The sequence below is a fragment of the Tursiops truncatus genome, chromosome 2 (assembly GCF_011762595.2).
Source record: "Tursiops truncatus isolate mTurTru1 chromosome 2, mTurTru1.mat.Y, whole genome shotgun sequence".
Lineage (NCBI taxonomy): Eukaryota > Metazoa > Chordata > Mammalia > Artiodactyla > Delphinidae > Tursiops > Tursiops truncatus.
The window spans coordinates 11204039-11223595 of record NC_047035.1 but is presented as its reverse complement, the minus strand read 5'-3'; the positions used below and the strand labels follow the sequence as shown (position 1 = coordinate 11223595).

The window sequence follows — 19557 nt, the reverse complement described above, 5'->3', positions numbered from 1 at the left end:
CGTCATTCATCTCAATTCATCTCATCATGCAGGCATTTTAATCTCACATTATCTTAAGAAGGGTGAGTACAGTACAATAAGATATTTTGAGAGGGAGAGACCACATTCACATAACTTTTATTACAGTATATTGTTATAATTGTTCTACTTCATTATTAGTTATTATTGTTAACTTTTATTGTGCCTAATTTTTTTAAACAAATTTATTTATTTATTTTTGGCTGCTTTGGGTCTTCGTTGCTGCATGCGGGCTTTCCTAGTTGCGGCGAGTGAGGGCTACTCTTCGCTGCGGTGTGCAGGCTTCTCATTGCAGTAGTTTCTCTTGTGGTGCACGGGCTCTAGGTGTGCAGCACACGGGCTCAGTAGTTGTGGCTCGCGGGCTCTAGAGTACAGGTTCAGTTAGTTGTGGTGCATGGGCTTAGTTGCTCCGTGGCACGTGGGATTTTCCTGGACCAGGGATCGAACCTGTGTCCCCTGAATCAGCAAGCGGATTCTCAACCGCTGCACCACCAGGGAAGCCCTGTGCCTAATTTATAAATTAAACTTGATCACAGATATATATGTATAGGAAAATCATATTATACTCAGGGTTCATTAGTATCCATGGTTTCAGGCATCTGCTGGGGGTCTTGGAACGTATCCCCCATAGATAAGGGGGGGGTGGATTACCATACACCATGTTTTTTTTTTTTTTTGCGGTACGCGGGCCTCTCACTGTTGTGGCCTCTCCCGCTGCGGAGCACAGGCTCCGGACGCGAAGGCTCAGCAGCCATGGCTCACGGGCCCAGCCGCTCCACGGCATGTGGGATCTTCCCGGACCAGGGCACGAACCCGTGTCCCCTGCATCGGCAGGCGGACTGTCCACCACTGCACCACCAGGGAAGCCCCACCATGCATTTTGACTTGTCAGTGTCCAGTATAAAATAGTACTTTTACCTTTTTCTGTAAAATGGCAGAAGATTTTAACTTCTTTTACACACTCCTGACTTTCATGCTATGCTGTTATGCTCTTTCTATTTTTAATAATTACAGAAAACATAATTATAATTGTTCTTTGCAGTCAGTATTCATTAGATTTTTTCTTGCTCTTTTCCCTTTTTATATCTGTAAGCTCCCATCTAGGATTTAATGTTTTTCCTTAATAATATCCTTCTGTATTTCCTTTAGTGCCTTTCTATTGGGGATACATGTTCTCAGTTAGTGTTTGTCTGAAAATGTCTTTGTTTTGGCTTGATTTCTTAAAGATATTTTCTCACTGTATAGAATTCTAGATTGGCATTTTCTTTCAGTACTTTGAAGGTATTTAATGACCTTCTTGTTTTCATTGTTTCTGTTGAGCTGTCAGTTTTTGCCCTTTTTTTAAATTGAAGTATAGTTGATTTACAATACTGTCTTAGTTTCAGGTGTACAGCAAAATGATTCAGTTACATATATATATGTATATGCATACATGTATATATATATTATTTTTCAGATTCTTTTCCATTATAGGTTATTACAAGATAATGAATATAGTCCCCTGTGCTATACAGTAAATCCTTGTTGTTTATCTATTTTGTATATAGTAATGTGTATCTGTTCATCCCATCTTCCTAATTTATCCCTCTCCCACCTTTTCCCTTTGGTAACTATAAGTTTGTTTTCTATGTCTGTGAGTCTGTTTCTGTTTTGTAAATATGTTTGCTTATGCTGTTTTTTAGATTCCATGTATAAGTGATAACATATAATATTTGTCTTTCTCTGTCTGACTTACTTCACTTAGTATGATAATCTCTAGGTCCATCCATGTTGCTGCAAATGACAATATTTCATTCTTTCTTATGACTAGTATTCCATTGTATATATATACATCTTTATCCATTCATCTGTTGATGGACACTTAGATTGCTTCCATGTCTTGGCTATTATAAATAGTGCTGCTATGAACATTGGGGTGCATGTATCTTTCCAAATTAGGGTTTTTGTTTTTTCTGGATATATGCCCAGGAGTAGGATTGCTGGATTATATGATAATTCTATTTTTAGTTTTTTAAGGAACTTCCATACTCTTTTCCATAGTGGCTGTACTAATTTACATTCCCACCAACAGTGTAGGAGGGTTCCCTTTTTGCCACGCTCTCTCCAGCATTTTTTATCTGTAGACTTTTTGATGATGGCCATTCTGACTGGTGTGAGGTGATACCTCATTGTAGTTTTGATTTGCATTTCTCTAATTTTAGCGATGTTGAGCACCTTTTCATGTGCCTGTTGGCCATCTGTATGTCTTCCTTGGAGAAATGTCTATTTAGGTCTTCTGCCCATTTTTTTATTTTTATTTTTATTTATTGAGCTGTATGAGCTCTTTGTGTATTTTGGAAATTAAGCCCTTGTCGGTCATTTCATTTGCAAATAATTTCTCCCATTCTGTAGATTCTCTTTTCATTTTATTTATGGTTTCTTTCGTTGTGCAAAAGCTTATAAGTTTGATTAGGTCCCATTTGTTTATGTTTTCTTTTCTTTCTTTTGCCTTGGAGGATTGATTTAAGAAAATATTGTTACGATTTATGTTAGAGAATGTTTTGCCTATGTTCTCTTCCAGGAGTTTTATGGTGTCATGTCTTATATTTAAGTCTTTAAGCCATTTTGAGTTTATTTTTTTGTACGGTATGAGGGAGTGTTCTAACTTCACTGATTTACATGTGGCTGTTCAGCTTTCCCAACACCACTTGCTGAAGAGACTGTCTTTTCTCCATTGCCTCCTTTGTGGAAGATTAATTGACCATAGGTGTTTGGGTTTATTTCTGGGCTCTCTATTCTGTTCCAGTGACCTATATGTCTGTTTTTGTGCCAACATTTGTGCCAACACAATGCTGTTTTGATCACTGTAGCTTTGCAGTATTGTCTGAAGTCTGGAAGGGTTATGCCTCCAGCTTTGTTATTTTTCCTCAGGATTGCTTTGGCAATTCTGGATCTTTTGTGGTTCCATATAAATTTTAGGGTTATTTCTTCTAGTTTGTGAAAAAGGTCACGGGTAATTTGATAGGGTTCACATTAAATCTGTAAATTGCTTTGGGTAGTATGGCCATTTTAACTATATTCATTCTTCCAATCCAGGAGCATGGGATATCTTTCCATTTCCTTGAATCATCTTCAATTTCCTTTATCAATGTTTTACAGTTTGCAGTGTATAAGTCTTACACCTGCTTGGCTAGATTTATTCCTAGGTGGTTTATTTTTTGGATGAGATTTAAATGGGTTTTTAAAAAAAACTTTCTCTTTCTGATATTTCATTGCTAATGTAAAGAAATGCAACAGATTTCTGTATGTTAATCTTGTATCCTGCTACCTTGCTGAATTCATTTATCAGTTCTAATAGTTTTTGTGTTGAATCTTTAGGGTTTTCTATATAGAGTATCATGTCATCTGCATATAATGACAATTTTACCTCTTCCCTTCTGATTTGGATACGTTTTATTTCTTTTTCTTGTCTGATTGCTATGGCTAGGACTTCCAATACTATGTTGAATAGAGTGGTGAGTGTGGGCGTCCTTGTCTCATTCCAGAATTTGGTGAGAAGTCTTTTAGCTTTTCACCACTGGGTATTATGTTGGCTGTGGATTTGTCATAAATGGCTTTTATTATGTTAAGATATGTTCCCTCTGTACTCACTTTGGGGAGAGTTTTTATCATGAATGGAAGTTGAGTTTTATCAAATGCATTTTCTGCATCTATTGAGATGGTCATGTGGTTTTTGTCTTTTGTTGATGTGGTGTATCACACTGACTGATTTGCATATATTGAATCATCCTTGAGACCCTGGGATGAATCCAACTTGATCATGTTGTATGATCCTTTTTATATGTTCTTGGATTCAGTTTGCAAATATTTTGTTGGGGATTTTTGTATCTTTATTCATCAAAGATATTGGCGTGTAATTTTTTTTTGGTAGTGTCTTTGTCTTGTTTTGGTATCAGAGTGATGGTGGATTCATAGAGTGACTTTGGGAGTTTTCCCTCGTTTTCATTCTTTTGGGAGAGTTTGAGAAGGATAAGTATAAGTTCTTCTTTGTATGTTTGATAGAATCCCCAAATGAAGCCATCTGGTCCTGGACTTTTGTTTGCCGGGATTTTTTTAAAAATCACAGATTCTATTTTACTTCTTATGATTGGTCTATTCAAGTTATCTGTTTCTTCTTGATTCAGTTTTAGCAGGCTGTATGTTTCTACAAACTTGTCCATTTCGTGTAGGTTTTCTATTTTATTGGCATATAACTGTTCATAGTATTTTCTTATGATTTCTGTTTTTGGATTTCTGTGGCATTGATTGTTATTTCTCCTCTTTCTTTTCTTATTTTGTTTATTTGGGTCCTCTCTCTTTTCTTCTTGGTAAGCCTGGCCAGAGGTTTGTTGATTTTATTTATACTTTCAAAAACCTAGCTCTTGGTTTTATTGATATTTTTCTATTTTTTAAAAATCTCTATTTTATTTATTTCCTCTCTGTTCTTTATTATTTCTTCTCTTTATTATTTCCTTCCTTTTGCTGACTTTAGGTTTTGTTTTTTCTTCTTTTTCTAATTCTTTTAGGTGGTGGGTTAGGTTGTTTATTTGGGATTTTTCTTGTTTTTGAGGAAGGCCTGTAATGCTATAAACTTCCTTCTTAGGACTGCTTTTGCTGCATCCCATAGATTTTTTTTTTTAATTTAAAAAATTTTATTGAAGTATAGTTGATTTACAATGTTGTGTTAATTTCTGCTGTACAGTGAAATGATTCAGTTTATATATATATATTTGTCTTTTGTTGCATCCCATAGATTTTGTATGGTTGTGTTTTCATTGTTGTTTTTCTCAAGGTATTTTAAAAATTTCCTCTTTGATTCCATTGTTGACCCATTGGTTTTTTTAGTAGCAGGTTGTTTAGTCTCCATGTGATCATTTTTTCTCATTTCCTTTTCTGTGGTTGATTTCTAGTTTCATGCCAAGTTGTTGCTCTTTTGAAGGTTAAACTGCCTTCTTTTTTTCTTTTGAAAACTATTCTTTTTTTTTCTATTTGATTGAAATTTTCTTTTTTTCCAGTTTTATTGAGAAATAATTAACATGTCACTGTATAAGTTTAAGGTGTACAGCATGATTGTTTGATTTGTATATATTGTGAAACTATTATTGCAGTAAGTTTAACTAACATCCATCATCTCATATATCAACACAAAGAAAAGAAAGAAAGGAAAAAAATTTTTTCTCCTTGTGATGAGAAATCAGGATTTACTCTCTTAACAACTTTATTATATATCATACGGCAGTGTTAACTATAATCATCATGTTGTACCTTACACCCTTAGTACTTATTTATCTTATAACTGGAAATTTGTACTCACAACTTCTTTATCTGTTTATCCATTGATGGACACTTAGGTTGCTTCCATGTCGTGGCTATTGTAATAATGCTGCTGTGAACATGGGGTGTAGATATCTTTTCAACTTAGTATTTTTGTCTCCTTTGGATATATTTCCAGAAGTGGAAATGGTAGTTGTATTTTTAACTTTTTGAGTGTTCCTTTTACTGTTTTCCATAGTGGCTGCACTAATTTACCATAGTGCATGAGGGTTCCCTTTTCATTACATCCATGTCAGCATTTGTTATCTCTTGTCTTTATTTTATTTTATTTTATTTTATTTTATTTTATTTTTGTGGTACGCAGGCCTCTCATTGTTGTGGCCTCTTCCGTTGCGGAACACAGGCTCTGGACGCGCAAGCTCAGCGGCCATGGCTCACGGGCCTAGCCACTCCGTGGCATGTGGGATCTTCCCGGACCGGGGCATGAACCCGTGTCCCCTGCATCGGCAGGCAGACTCTCAATCACTGCGCCACCAGGGAAGCCCTCTCTTGTCTTTTTGATGCTGGTCATTCTAACAGGTGTGAGGTAGTATCTCATTGTGTGTTTTTTTTTTTTAATAGATCTTTATTGGAGTATAATTGCATCACAATACTGTGTTAGTTTCTGTTGTACAACAAAGTGAATCAGGCATATGCATACATATAGTGAATCAGCCATATGCATACATATATCCCCATATCCCCTCCCTCTTGAACCTCCCTCCCACCCTCCCTATCCCACCTCTCTAGGTCATTGCAAAGCACGGAGCTGATCTCTCTGTGCTATGCTGCTGCTTCCCACTAGATAACTATTTTACATTCGGTAATGTATATATGTCGATGCTACTCTCACTTTGCCCCAGCTTCCCCCTCCCCCACCATGTCCCCAAGTCCCCTTGTAGTTTTAATCTGCATTTCCCTAATGACTAGTGATGTTGGGCACCTTTTCATGTACCTGTTGGCCTTTTGTAGATCTTCTTTGGAAAAATATCTATTTAGGTTTTTTGCCCAATTTTAAATTGTTTTCCTCTTCTTTTTTGCTATTGAGCTGCATGAGTTCTTTATATATTTTGGATATATGGTTTAAAAATGTTTATTCTCATTCCATAGGTTGTTTTTCACTTTGTTGAAGGTTTCTTTTCCTGTGCAGAAGCTTTTTAGTTTGGTGGAGTCCCACCTGTTTATTTTCGATTTTGTTGCTTATGCTTTAGGTGTCATATCCAAAAAATGATTACCAACCCCATGTCAACGAGTCTTACTCCTATGTTTTCTTCTAGGATTTTCATGGTTTCAGGTCTTACAGTTAAGTCTTTAATCCATTTCAAGTTAATTTTTGTGAGTAGATAAGGATCCAGTTTCATTCTTTTACATGTGAATATCCACTTATCCTAGCACCACTTATTGAAGAAACTGTTTTTTCTCCATTTGAGTACTCTTGGCTCCCTTTGTCAAATATTAATTGACCATACATGCTTGGGTTTATTTCTGGGCTCTCAGTTCTATTCCATTGCTCGTATGTCTGTTTCTATGCTGGTACCATACTGTTTTGATTACTATAGCTTTATAGTGTAGCCTGAAATCAGGGAATGTGATGCCTCCTGCTTTGTTCTTTTGCAGGATTTCTTTGGCTGTTTGAGGTCTTTTGTGGCTCCATATAAATTTTAGGAGTGTTTTTTACATCCATAAAACATGCCATTGTAATATTGACAGAATTGCATTGAATCTATAGATGGCTTTTGGTAGTATTGAAATTTTAACAATATTAATTCTTTCAGTTCATTAACTTGGGACGCCTTTCCATTTATTTGTGTCATTGATTTCTTTCATCAACGTCTTTTAGTTTTCACACTAGAGACCTTTCACCTTCTTGGTTAAGTTTATTCTAAGTATTTTATAGTTTTTGATGCTATTGTAAATGAAATTGATTTCTTTATCTCTTTTTCATAAAATGCATTGTTAGTATATAAAAATGCTACTGATTTTTGTATCTTAATTTTTTATCCTGCACCTTTACTGAATTCATTGATCTAACAGTTTTCTTGTCAGGTCTTCAGGATTTTATATATATAAAATAATGTCATCTGCAAATAGATACAGGTTTATGTCTTCCTTTACAATTTTCATACATTTTATTTCTTTTTCTTGCCTGATTGCTCTAGCTGGGACTTTCAGTACTAGGTTGAATAAGAGTGGTGAGAGTGGGTACTTTGTCTTGTTCCTGATCTTAGAGGAAAAGCTTTCAACCTTCCACCATTGAGTATGATGTTAGCCATGGGCTTGTTATATATGGCCTTTATTATGTTGAGATATTTTTCTTCTATGCTTAATTTGTTAAGAGTTTTTATCATGAATTTTGAGTTTTGTCATATGCTTTTCCTGCATTTGTTGAGGTAATCTTATGATTCTTTTCTTTCATTCTACTAATGTAATGTATCATATTTATTGATTTGTGTATGTTGAACCATTTTTGCATTCCACAGATAAATCTCACTTGACCATCGTGAACGATCCTTTTCATGTGCTGCTGAATTCAGTTTGCTAGTATTTTATTGAGAATTTTTGTATCTATATTCATCAGGAATATTGACCTTTAGTTTTTTAGTAGTGACCTATCTGTGGTCTCCTGAATATCTGGTGTGTTCACCAACGTTCCTCACTTTGGCTACATTGGAAATACAGTGCATCTCTAGCACAATGTGACCTATAAAATCTCTGTTCAGCTTTCAAGCATTCAGTATGTGTTCTCTGCTAGTCCTTGTGAAGTTTTTCTGTGAGACCATGCAGTTTAGGATTAAGCCAAGGACCTGAGGCGCATCCTTACACAGATTTATGGGACCTATTCTCTGGCACTCCCTGCTGTTCTCACTTTGCTTACAAATTCCAGTTGCATTAGCACTTCTTCACTCTGATGTTTCCTCTACCCACTGAAAATGCTAATTACTAACTGGGTTTCACTTCTCTTTGCTGCAGTTTGCAAGTGTTCCCAGGCAGAAAACCAAGGTGAATGTAGAACTTAATTTGCGTGTTCCCCTCTTTTCAGAGAATTGCAATCTTGTGTTAAAATCTATGCCCAGTGTCGGAAACAAGTTGCTTTATACATTTTGTCCAGTTGAAGGGTAAGTCCAGTACATTCTTAAAACATCATGGCTGTAACTGGAAGTTCCCTTATTTCTTCAGTAATGGCTTATACCATATTCTCATCCTTCTTTCTGGAATTCCAATGACACATATGTTACATCTTTTCTCCCATGTCTTCTATGAATATTTTTTTGTATTCTCCTCTCTCATTTCATCTTTCTGTGCTTCATTCTGAATCTTTTTATCTGACTTTTCTTCCCCATCATTAATTGTTAACTTCCCAAATGTATTCTTAATTTTGTTAATTGTATTTTTAAGTTCTAGAATTTCCATTTGGTTCTTTAAAAATTCCAATATCTGATTATATTCTCTAACTGTCTCTTACTTTATAGAATATATTAAGCATAGTTATTTTAAAGTCTTTTCCTGATAACTCAATATTCCAGATCTCTGGAGATTCTGATTCTATTGTCATTTCTTTTTTTTTCTTGTCTTTGTATTTTTTTAAATAATTGTGTGCAAGGTATTAGATAGAAAAACTATGGAGTTAATTTGAGGTTTAGGATTAAGTTATGTTTCTTCAGAGAGTATTTGTGTGTTTGCTTCTGGCAGGAGGCTGTAGAATTGGTAACCCAGGTCACTTTAATGCAGCTCAGAAAAAAAAATCTGTGGTCAATTCTTGAGATGATTTGAAGCTGGTCTTCAGTCCCTGTGAGGGGTGGTCTATTTCTGGTTCCTCTTTACTCCTAGGTGTGACCTTTTGGGACCTCTACCCACAGCCCAGGGAGATTTTTAGGTTTCCCATTCCTTGGTAGTCACCCAATTCCAAATTTAGTTCCCCTATTTCAGAGAGTCTGTTGAAATCTGCTCATCTTGTGGAATTGGCAGAAAGAGAAATAGGCAAAGGAGAAAGAGTGGCCTCAAATGCCAGGCCTACCTTTTGGCAATCCCATTTTCTTTTGGATCATGGCCCCATCATTCTCCCATACAATTCTCTGGGTTTTTGTTTGTTTGTTTATTTCCTTTTGCATTTAATCTCGTCCGGTTTTCTAATTGTTCTCATTAGGAGAACTGACTTGAATTTATTTGTCTATTGTTTCTGGAGAAATGGAACCCAGACTTTTTTTAATGTAATATTTTCAATGGTGAAATGAAGGTCATATATATTTTTTGAGGTCAGGCATATTTAAGAATGTCTTTCTGTTTCTTCACACATGAAAGTAACCTCTGCCTCACTGTGAAAAATATGTAAAAAGTGCTTCATAGTTTCCTGGAATTTCAGAGTTATAGAAGACAAATCTTAGACCAGTGATTTTTATCTGTTACAGGAGTTACCTTTCTTGTTCTTAATTCTTGGAGCCTTATCTATTTATTAAAAAAAACCCTTTTCTTAAATATTTCTATATAAGTATCTTTTCATTAATTTCTATAATGTGAAGAACACTTTCAATCTGCAAATTCAGGTCCTTTTTTCAGGAAATTTCACATTAATGAAATTTTAAATTATTGCTTTCTTCAAATTGTCTTGGTTTATTTCTCAGGAACACCTGTAACTCATAGGTCATGTTTTCATTTTCTGTGCTGTGTAGCTGTTAATAGCCACTATTTTCCATACATTTGTCTTTTCCTCTATATTCTTAGTTTTTCAGGTTGGTTTACTCTATAACTTACTTGACTTTTTCCCCAAATCAGCTCTATTTATTGCACTGAATGAGGGTCTCTAATTTTGCTATCTACTTTAATTACGTTTATCATGTCTCTTACCTAACTCTGTTTTTATCTCATTCTGTTAGTGTCCTATGTCACCCTGAATTTCTGTGACTGTCTACTCTTGTTTTTATAGAGGTCTTATGTTCTTGCTTCATGTTGCAGATGCCACACACTTTCCTAAAATCTTTTGATTCATTGACTAGATAATTTTCAGACAAATGTTTTCTCTCAGGTTTCAGTATACTATTTCATTTCCTTTGAAGTATACATTTGGTTGGTCCTTCATTTTTTTAAAAAATCAATTTTGTTGAGATATAATTTTCATGCAATAAAATGACCCATTTTAAGCATAGTTTGATAACTTTTTTTTTTTTTTTTTTTTTTTTTCCCCAGCCCCTCCCCATAGTTTGATAACTTTTGACAAGTGTATACACTAATGTAACCAAAGCTGTAATCAACATACAGGACATTTCCATCACCCCACAAATATCTCCTGGTTTTATTTTCAGTCCATCCACCATAGGCAACCACTGATCTGCTTTTTGTCATTATAGACTAGTTTTGCCTGTCCTAGGATTTCATATGAATGGAATCGTATAGAATGTACTATTTTTGTGTCTGCTTATTTCACTCAGCATAATGTTTTTAAAATTTATCCATGTTGGTATATAAGTAGTTCACTTTTTAAAATGTTGAGTAGTAATGCATTGTATGGCTATATCAGTTTATCCATTCACTTCTTGATGAACATTTTACCTATTATGAGTAAAGCTATAAACATTCATATAAAAGTGTTTTTATGAAGATACACATTTATTTATTTTGATAAATAACTGGCAATGAAAATGCTGGATTATATGGTAAGTGTATTTTATAAGAAATGTCCAAACACTTCTTCAAAAGTGGTTGTACCATCTTATACTCCCTCCAGAAGTATATGAGAGTTCTAGTTCTATATTATTATCAACACTTGGGATTGTTGGTCTTTTAATGTTAGACATTCTGATGGCCAAGTAGTAATATCACGTTGTTGTTTAGTTTGCATTTCTCTGATGACTAATGCTAATGAACATCTTTACAGGTGCTTTTATATATATATATATATATATATATATACACATATATTTTTGAAGTTCTCAATGAAATCTTTTGTTCATTTTTAAATTGGGTTGCTTGTCTATTATATGTCCAAAATAGAAGACTTTTTTCAGATATATGTATTGTGAATATGTCCTTTTAATCAGGGGATTTCCTTTTCAGGTATTTCAAAGAGCAAAATTTTCAAATTTTGGTAAATTTCAGTGTATTGATCCTTTTTCTTTTATGGTTCTTTCCTCTCCCCTAAGGTTATAAGGAAATTCTCCTAAGGTTATAAGGAAATTCTCCTGTGTATTATTCTAGAAGTTTGTAGTTTAAGCTTTTACATTTAAGTATATGATCCATTTGGAATTAATTTTTGTATATGGTGGGACGTAAGGGTTGACTTTTTCCCGTAAGGATATCCGATTGTTCCAGTTCAATTTGTTGAAAAAATTACTCTTTCCACATTGAATTACCTGGACTGTTTTGTTGAAAACCAATAGACCACATATGTGTGGATCAGTTTCTAGACCCCATATTCTATTTCATTGTCTGTCCTCTCACCAGTATCACACTATCTTGATTACTATAGTTTTATAGTAAATCTCGAAATTATGTAGTGTAAATCCTCCAGATTTGTTCCTTTTCAAAATTGTTTGACTATTTTTAGGACCTTTGCATTTTCATAGAAATGTTACTATCAGCTTGTCAGTTTCTACAAAACAGTCTGATTGCATTTTGACTGGGATTACATTAAATATGTAGTTTAATCTGTAGTTTAATTGACCTCCTGAGAAAAGACTCAATATTGAGTCTTCTGATCCATAAACGTGGCATTTCTAGCCATTTATTTAGGTCGTATTTAATTTCTGTCAACAATATTTGCTAGTTTTCAGTGTACAGGTCCTGTAGATATTTTGTTAAAGGTATTCCTAAATATTTTATTGGTTTGGGTGCTATTATAAGTAGTGTTTTAAAATGTAATATTCTACTTGTCTATTGACATTATTTATATAGATATAATCGATTTTTGTATTTTGACTGTTATATCCTTGAACCTTCCTAAATTCACTTATTAATTTTTGTAGCTTATTTGTAAGTTTATTAAGATTTTCTGTATATATGATTATGCTTTCTTGAAAATAAAGATAATTAAACTTTTTTTTCTTTTAATTTGTATGTCTGTCTGCCTGCCTACCTGCCTGCCTGCCTCCCTCTCTCTCTCTCCCTCCTTCCATTTCTTTCTTCCCTTCTTCCTTTCTCCTTTTCTTCTCTCATTGCACTGGCTCATAACTCCAGTTCAGTGTTGAATAGAAGTGCTGAGAGTGGATATCATTGTTTTTTTCCTTCATCTGTAGGGGGAAAGTGTTCAGACATTCACCATTAGACATGATGTTAGCTGTAGGATTTTCACAGATGCTTTTTATCATATTGAGGAAGTCCTCATCTATTCATAGTTTGCTGAGAGTTTTTATCATGAGTGAATGTCTATTTTGGTCAAATGTGTTTTCTCCTATTAGATGATCATATGACTTCCCCCCTTAATTCTGTTAATAAGGTGAATTACATTGATTTACTTTGCAATGTTAAACCAACCTTGCATTCCTGGGATAAATTCCACATTGTTGGCTATATTATATTGCCAGATTCAATTTGCTAATTTTTTGTTAAGTGATTCTGGTCCTGCATTTATGAGGGATATTGATTTAGTTTTCTTTTATTATAATGTTTTCATCTGGTTTTGTTTATAGAGTAATGCTGGCTTCATAAAATGAGTTGGAAAGTGTTTCCTCCTCTTCTATTTTCTGAAAGAATTTATGTAAGATTTGTATTATTTATCCCTTTAATAATTAATAGTGAATCCATCTGGTAAATCCATCTGGCCTTGGGGCTTTCTTTGTGGGAAGGTTTTACATTATGAATTCAGTTTAACAGTTATGGGGCATTGAACTGTCTACTTTTAATTGAGTTGAATTTTGTAATTGTGTAACCAAGTTTTTTGATGAATGTGGGCATTTTATCCAACTTGTCCAATTTATTGGCATGTCTGCAGTATCTGCAGTGATGTCCTACCTTTCATTCCTGATATTGATAATTTACTTCTTCTCTATTTTTTTATTCATCAGGCTACCTAGGGGCTTATCAATTTTATTGAACTTTCCAAAAAACCCAGCATTTGGTTTTATGACTTTTTCTGTTGGTTTTCTGTTTTCAATTTTATTGATTTCTGCTTCTATCTTTATTATTTTCTTCCTTCTACTAATATTTAATCTATTTTTTTCTTTTTCTATCTTATTAAGTAGAAGCATGAATCATTTATTTTGGACCTTTAAAATTTTCCAAAATAAGAATTTAAAGCTATAAATTTCCCTTTAAGCATTCCTTTAGTTGCATCCTACAAATTTGATATGCTGTGGTTTCATTGTATTTCAGAACAGAATATTTTATAATATTCCTTGTGATTTCTTCTTTGATTTATGGATTGAGTAGAAGTATATTTTTTTAAATGTACAAATATTTGGTGATTTTCCAGGTATATTTTTGTTATTTATTTCTAGTTTAATCCTATTGTGGTCAGAGAACATACTTTATTCTATCACTCCATCTAAATTTTTGGAGCTTACTTTATGAATGTGAATATTGTCTCAGTAAATGTTACCTAGACACTGTGTCTGTTCCACAGTGATTGAGTGGAGAATTCTATAGTTATCAATTAAGTCAAGTTGTTGAGAATGTTGTTCAAGTCTTCTATTTTTATTGATTTTTTTTGTCTGCTTGTTTTATCAATTACTGAGAGAGGATTGTTCAAATTTACAACACTAATTATAGACTTATTTCTCCTTTTAGTTCTGTTAGTTTTGCTTCATGTAAATTGAAACTCTATCTTTAGATACACACGTATTTATGACTGTTATGTTATCTTGATGAATTGACATTTTCATCAGTGTGAAACATCCTCCTTTGTTCCTGGTAATATTCTTTGTCCTGGAGTCTACTTGTCTGAATTTATATAGACACTCCAGCTTTCCTATGACTAGCATTTAAATGGTATAAGTTTTTCTATCGTTTACTTTTAACTTCTCTACCTTTGTATTTCAAGTGTGTTTCTCACAGGCAGCATATATTTGGTCATGCTTTTTGAAAAACTTAAATCCTATTTGACAATCTCTGTCTTTTAGACTATTTACATGTAATGTATTTATTGTTTAGGCTATTTATACTTAGTGTAATTATAGATATGGTTGGGCTTGAGTCTATCATCTTGTGCTTGTTTTCTATTTTTCCCATCTATTCTTTGTTCCTTTTCATTTTAATATCTTGCCTTCTTTTGGTTAATTTTTACTATTCCATGTTTCTCTTTTTAAATTGTTAGTTATACCTTTTTTTAAAAAGAATACTCTACAGTTCTACAATTACAATATGCACCTTTAACTTCATAGTCTACCTTCAAGTAATATTATACTAGTTTACACGTATGCAAGAATCCTGTGCACTTTCATCTTCCCCTTCCCATCCTTTTAGTTTTTTATCAAATATTTTACTTCTATATATATAGAAAGTTGTTTGTAGTTATTCACTATATTTATCATGCTCAGAACTCTTTATGCCTTTGTGTAGGCCCTAGCATCCATCTGGTATCATTTTCCTTCAGCCTGAAGACCTTCCTTTAGCTTTTCTTGTAGTGGAACTCAGGTGGCAATGAATTCTCTTATCTTGTGTTTGCCTTCAAAGAGTCTTTATTTCATATTCATTTTTGAAGGATATTTTCACTGGGTCTAGAATTATAGGTTGACAGTTTTTTTCTTTCAGCCTATTAAAGATGTTGTTCCATTGTCTTCTGGCTTGCATTGTTTCTGACGAGAAACCAGTGATCATTCTTATCTTTGTCCCCCTGTAAATAATGTCTTTTTTTCCCTGGTTGTTTTTAAGATATTTCTCTTTATCATTGGTTTTCATCAATTTGATTATAATGAGTGTTGGTGTTATTTTCTTTGCTTTTATTTTGCCTAAGATTCATTGAGCTTCTTGGACCTGTGGGTTTATAGTTCTCATCAAACTTGAAAAAATTTGGCCATTGCTTCTTCAAATTTTTGCCTCCATCCCCACCCCCACAACCTTGCTTCTTCTGGGCTTTTAACCACAGGTATATTGCCTGATGTTTTCCCACAGCTTACTGAAGCTCTATTTATTTTTCTTCCAGTACTTCAGTTTGGGTAGGATCTGTTGTTACATCTCTGAATTCACTGATCGTTTCTTCTGCATTGTCTAATCTTCCTTTAAGCCCATTCCGAGAATTTTTAATTTTTGATATTGTATTTTTAATTTTTAGAAATTCCATTTGGTTGTTTTATTATGTCCTGCATCTCTGTCCTCATTGTGTTCATGTTTTACTTTGAATATGTTTATAATAGCTGTTTTAAAATCTTTGTTTGCTAATTACCTCATCTCTGTAGTTTCTGGGTTTGTTTATATTGGCCAATTTTTTCTTCCTAATTGTGGGTAATATTTTCTTGCATAATATTTTTTCCCCTTTCAAATATCAAGTAATTTTTGACTGGATGCTGGACTTCATGAACATTACATTATTGAGTGTCTGGATTTTGCTGCCTTCCATTACAGTGCATTGAAGTTTGTTTTGGCAGCCAGCTTACTGGTGGATCAGCTTGACCCTTTCAAGCCTTGTTCTTATATTTTCTTAGGGTGAACCTGGACTAGCCATTTCCCTAATGTTAGTTTAGCCCAACTACTAAGGTGTGACCTCCTAGAGTCTCAATTGAATATCGCAGGTTTTCACTGAGTTCCCTCCACTCTGGCCGGTTGAAGCTCAAATATCTCTCAGCCCTGTATGAGATGTAGGAATTATTAAGCTTACAGATCCCCCGTAGTTTTCTCTAAGCAGCTTAATGGAGTTTTGCCTTACACATGCTCAGCTTAGTGTAAAGCCAAAGACCCAAAAGAATTCCTACTCAGATATCTGGAGCTCTTTCTTTGCATAGATCCCTCGTCTTTGGTACTCTACCCAGCAAGTTTAAGCCGCTTTGCCTTTCTAAATTCTTTTTTTGTCCCCTCAACTCAATGAAACCACCCTACTGTGCTTATCTTTCTACCTCTAGGCCCAAGACCTGGAACTTGCTTCCAGGAAGAGACCAAGGGTAATTGTAGGATTCATTTCATTGTTTCTTCTCTCAAAGGTCATTGTCCTGTACTACCTGTAGTCAGGTTTCTTAAAACAGTTGTTTCATGTATTTTTTAGTTTTCTAGTTATTTATGGTAAGAGGGCGAGTCTAATACAAGTTACTCTGTCATTTTTGGAAGCAGAATTCTTGTCTGCCATGGTTATGCTATATTTTTGTTTTTATTTTCAAATAAAGGGAGGTCTGTCATGAAAATATTTGCCATATGGTAAGGTATGTAGATTGTCCTTGTATCAGAATCAACTGTGTTGCTTTTCCCAGTTACAGATACCTGGGCTTTGAGGTTCCAGGCATCATATTTTAAAAACCTTTACAGATGATTTGTGATACAAAACAAAAGCCAATAATCACTGATCTAGTAAGCTTAAATCTAGTGTGACTTTGGTGAACTTAAAGGAGGTATTCTACAACCTGTGCTTAAGTTAGTGACATCCTGTAAAAATAGAATAAAAAGAGGAGTAGGACCTCCTAGATATCCCCACCATCCACATATAAAGCATTGATTTCTGGCAGAGCAGGAGTTTTTGGAGCTCTGATCAAGTGCTGTGGCCATTTCACGTTCTAATTTGTTGTACCTGTGCCGTAACAGTTGTTATGTAGTTTAAATATTACTTTTATCTTAAAATGTCATGAGCTTTTTCTTAATATTTATAAAGTGATCTGCAAATATTCTCATAATACATGGATTCAGAGATGGTTAGCAGATTTCATCTTGTATGCCAACTCTGTTTTGATTAGTGGTGACTTCCTGGAGCTCAGTGTTGAGAAAGATTTTAAGGCCAGTTCTAGACTCAGCAGGAAAGAATGCTCTTATCTGTCATGAGTTTGGGATTGGAGGAATGGGGTACACGTTCCATGTATTTGCAACTTCTGTACTGGTTGAAGGCACTCTTTTTTCTCTAGATTTCTCTAATTACACAAGAAAACTTGTTGCTACTGTATCTTGACTTTTCCACATGTAGGAAACAAATATGGAATGTCTTTATTTAAATTATTTCTTCATTCATCCATTCTTTACTCATTCATTTCCTCTTTCTTTCTCTCAAAAGATATAATCAATATGATATTATGTTATTATAGTAGTAGTTCTAGTCTGTACTTCTTTTTAAATAAATAGACCCATTGTGTATTTTTTTTAAGGTCACTGGTTCTGTTGACCATATTTTCCTGAATTCCAAATCAGACACATAGTCTTATTCCTGGTCTAACAATAGCATAGAAGAATTGAAGTTGGGACACTCTTAGAAAATTTTACAAAATGTTCAGAGCACAACTTAGGCTCAGATCATTAATAACAAATATTTTTGGATTATAATTAGACATGTAACTAAGAATATCTTCTCATCTGCAGATTTTTATATATTAGGCCAACCATGGTCCTATAGGATTAGAATATGGCGATTTAGAAAAATGTCCTACTTTCAAACATAAAATCCTATTGCATTTTTTTTTATGGTGGAATATTGTTAGCTAAGTGCCTTGGGCTACAGAATCATCTGGATGATGAGAAGTAATTGTAATTCTCTTTCTGATCTGTCTCAGATCACTTGGTTCTTGTCCTCATTCTGTGTGTATACTGTGTTGAGGAGTTGGGTATTAGCACACTAGCAGAGGTTTAGACTGTGACTAATGTGTGAGAGGGACGCATTTCGTTCAGGCAAGAAACTCATCTTTTCAGTCTCCACATTTAATGGGGATGGGTGGGAAATGGAATGGTGGAGGTTGCCTTACTACTCATTTCCGTTATTATTAATCTGAAACACTTCCTGGTGCCAAAAATCTAGGATGTTTAGCATAGTATACTATAGTGAAAAGAGCACAGTTTTGAGAACCAAGAGATATATGTTCTAGTCGTAGCTTTTCATTTACTAACTCTGTGACCATAGCAAACTACTTAACCTTTTAAATTTTAACTTACACATAAAATGAGGTTAATAATCTGCTGTATCTATGGCACAGGGTTGTTGGGAGGATCACGTGAAAACACAGATGTAAAAGCTTCTAAGAATTTACTAATGGTATATCATTGTGAAATAATATTATGGTATTGGGTATGCCACCTTATATTAGCTTGTCTCTCCCCATAGGAAAATGGATGGGGTTGTGATATCTTTGCTTAATTTAAAAATACTTCATAGACTGAAAAAAAAATAATTACTTTAGGAAACCTTCTGATGATGGTTCTATTTAAGGAAAACTAGTGAAGTATCTGCTGTGTTTTTCCTAGGGCATGAATAATTCAGTGAGAAATACTCATCAGCTATGCTTTGCTTTACAGCTTGGAACCCCATCCACTGCCAGCACACTGAATGCCACAATGCAATTAACAAACCAGCTGTGAAGGTACTGTTTGATTAGACATGGTGCTGTATTATATTGTCAGTGGTCAAATTATCAGGAGCAAATTGCTGAATGAAATGGAGATTGCATCCTTCTCTGTAAAGCAGAAGCCTGTACTCTGTGGTCATCTCAAATGACTGTTCTCTACTTGGATCTGACTGTACTCTGGTGGATTGGTTCAAGACAGAGCAATGAATAGTGATATCTGCAGATTTGACTCTGAGTTCATAGCCAAGTGCTGTGGAGAACTGCGCTAATTATCAGAATAATTCTGGTGAAACACTTACATAGTCCTTGACTGATTTCTGTCTGGGCTAATAAACTCAGGGGAATGTACTTTGGCCCTGTTTTCATGTGTTTGCTACAAGTTATGAGTGGTCTAGTGTGTGACTATGTGAATTCAAGAGTCGTAGGACAAAAACAGATAAAATTGTTAAGTCTTAGCTCAGATCACAGATGTGACTTAGTTGAAATGACTGAGAGGTAGTTGGACAGCAAACACATGGAAAATTACAAAAGAGGTAAGGGAACAGTGGTTTAGAGAGGTCAAGTCACTCTCCTAAGGTCACGCAGACAGAACTAGGTACCTTGACTCTCAGCCTTATTCTTTTCCTACCACATCTAATTGGTTCTGTCCTGTTATAATCCTGAATCTTTGAAGCAGAAAATTAAGAAAAATAATTACACCACTTAACAAAATTACTTTTGGTATATTTGTTGGATACAACACTTGGCTGGAGAAACCTGTGTCTGGATTTACAAGGGTTAATTTTTAAATTCTGAGGAGTGGGAGTTAGGTCAAGTG

General features: G+C 34.4%; 1 protein-coding gene across 3 annotated transcripts in view; it reads left to right on the top strand.

Moving 5' to 3' along the window:
• UNC79 (unc-79 homolog, NALCN channel complex subunit) overlaps positions 1–19557 on the top strand; it is a 201812-nt gene that overhangs the window by 23991 nt on the left and 158264 nt on the right. For all 3 annotated transcript variants that reach the window (XM_033850688.2, XM_073800093.1, XM_073800094.1), the window contains exon 5: positions 18691–18755. In XM_033850688.2, the coding sequence (XP_033706579.2) occupies positions 18691–18755 (65 nt within the window). The remainder of the gene's footprint in view (positions 1–18690; positions 18756–19557) is intronic.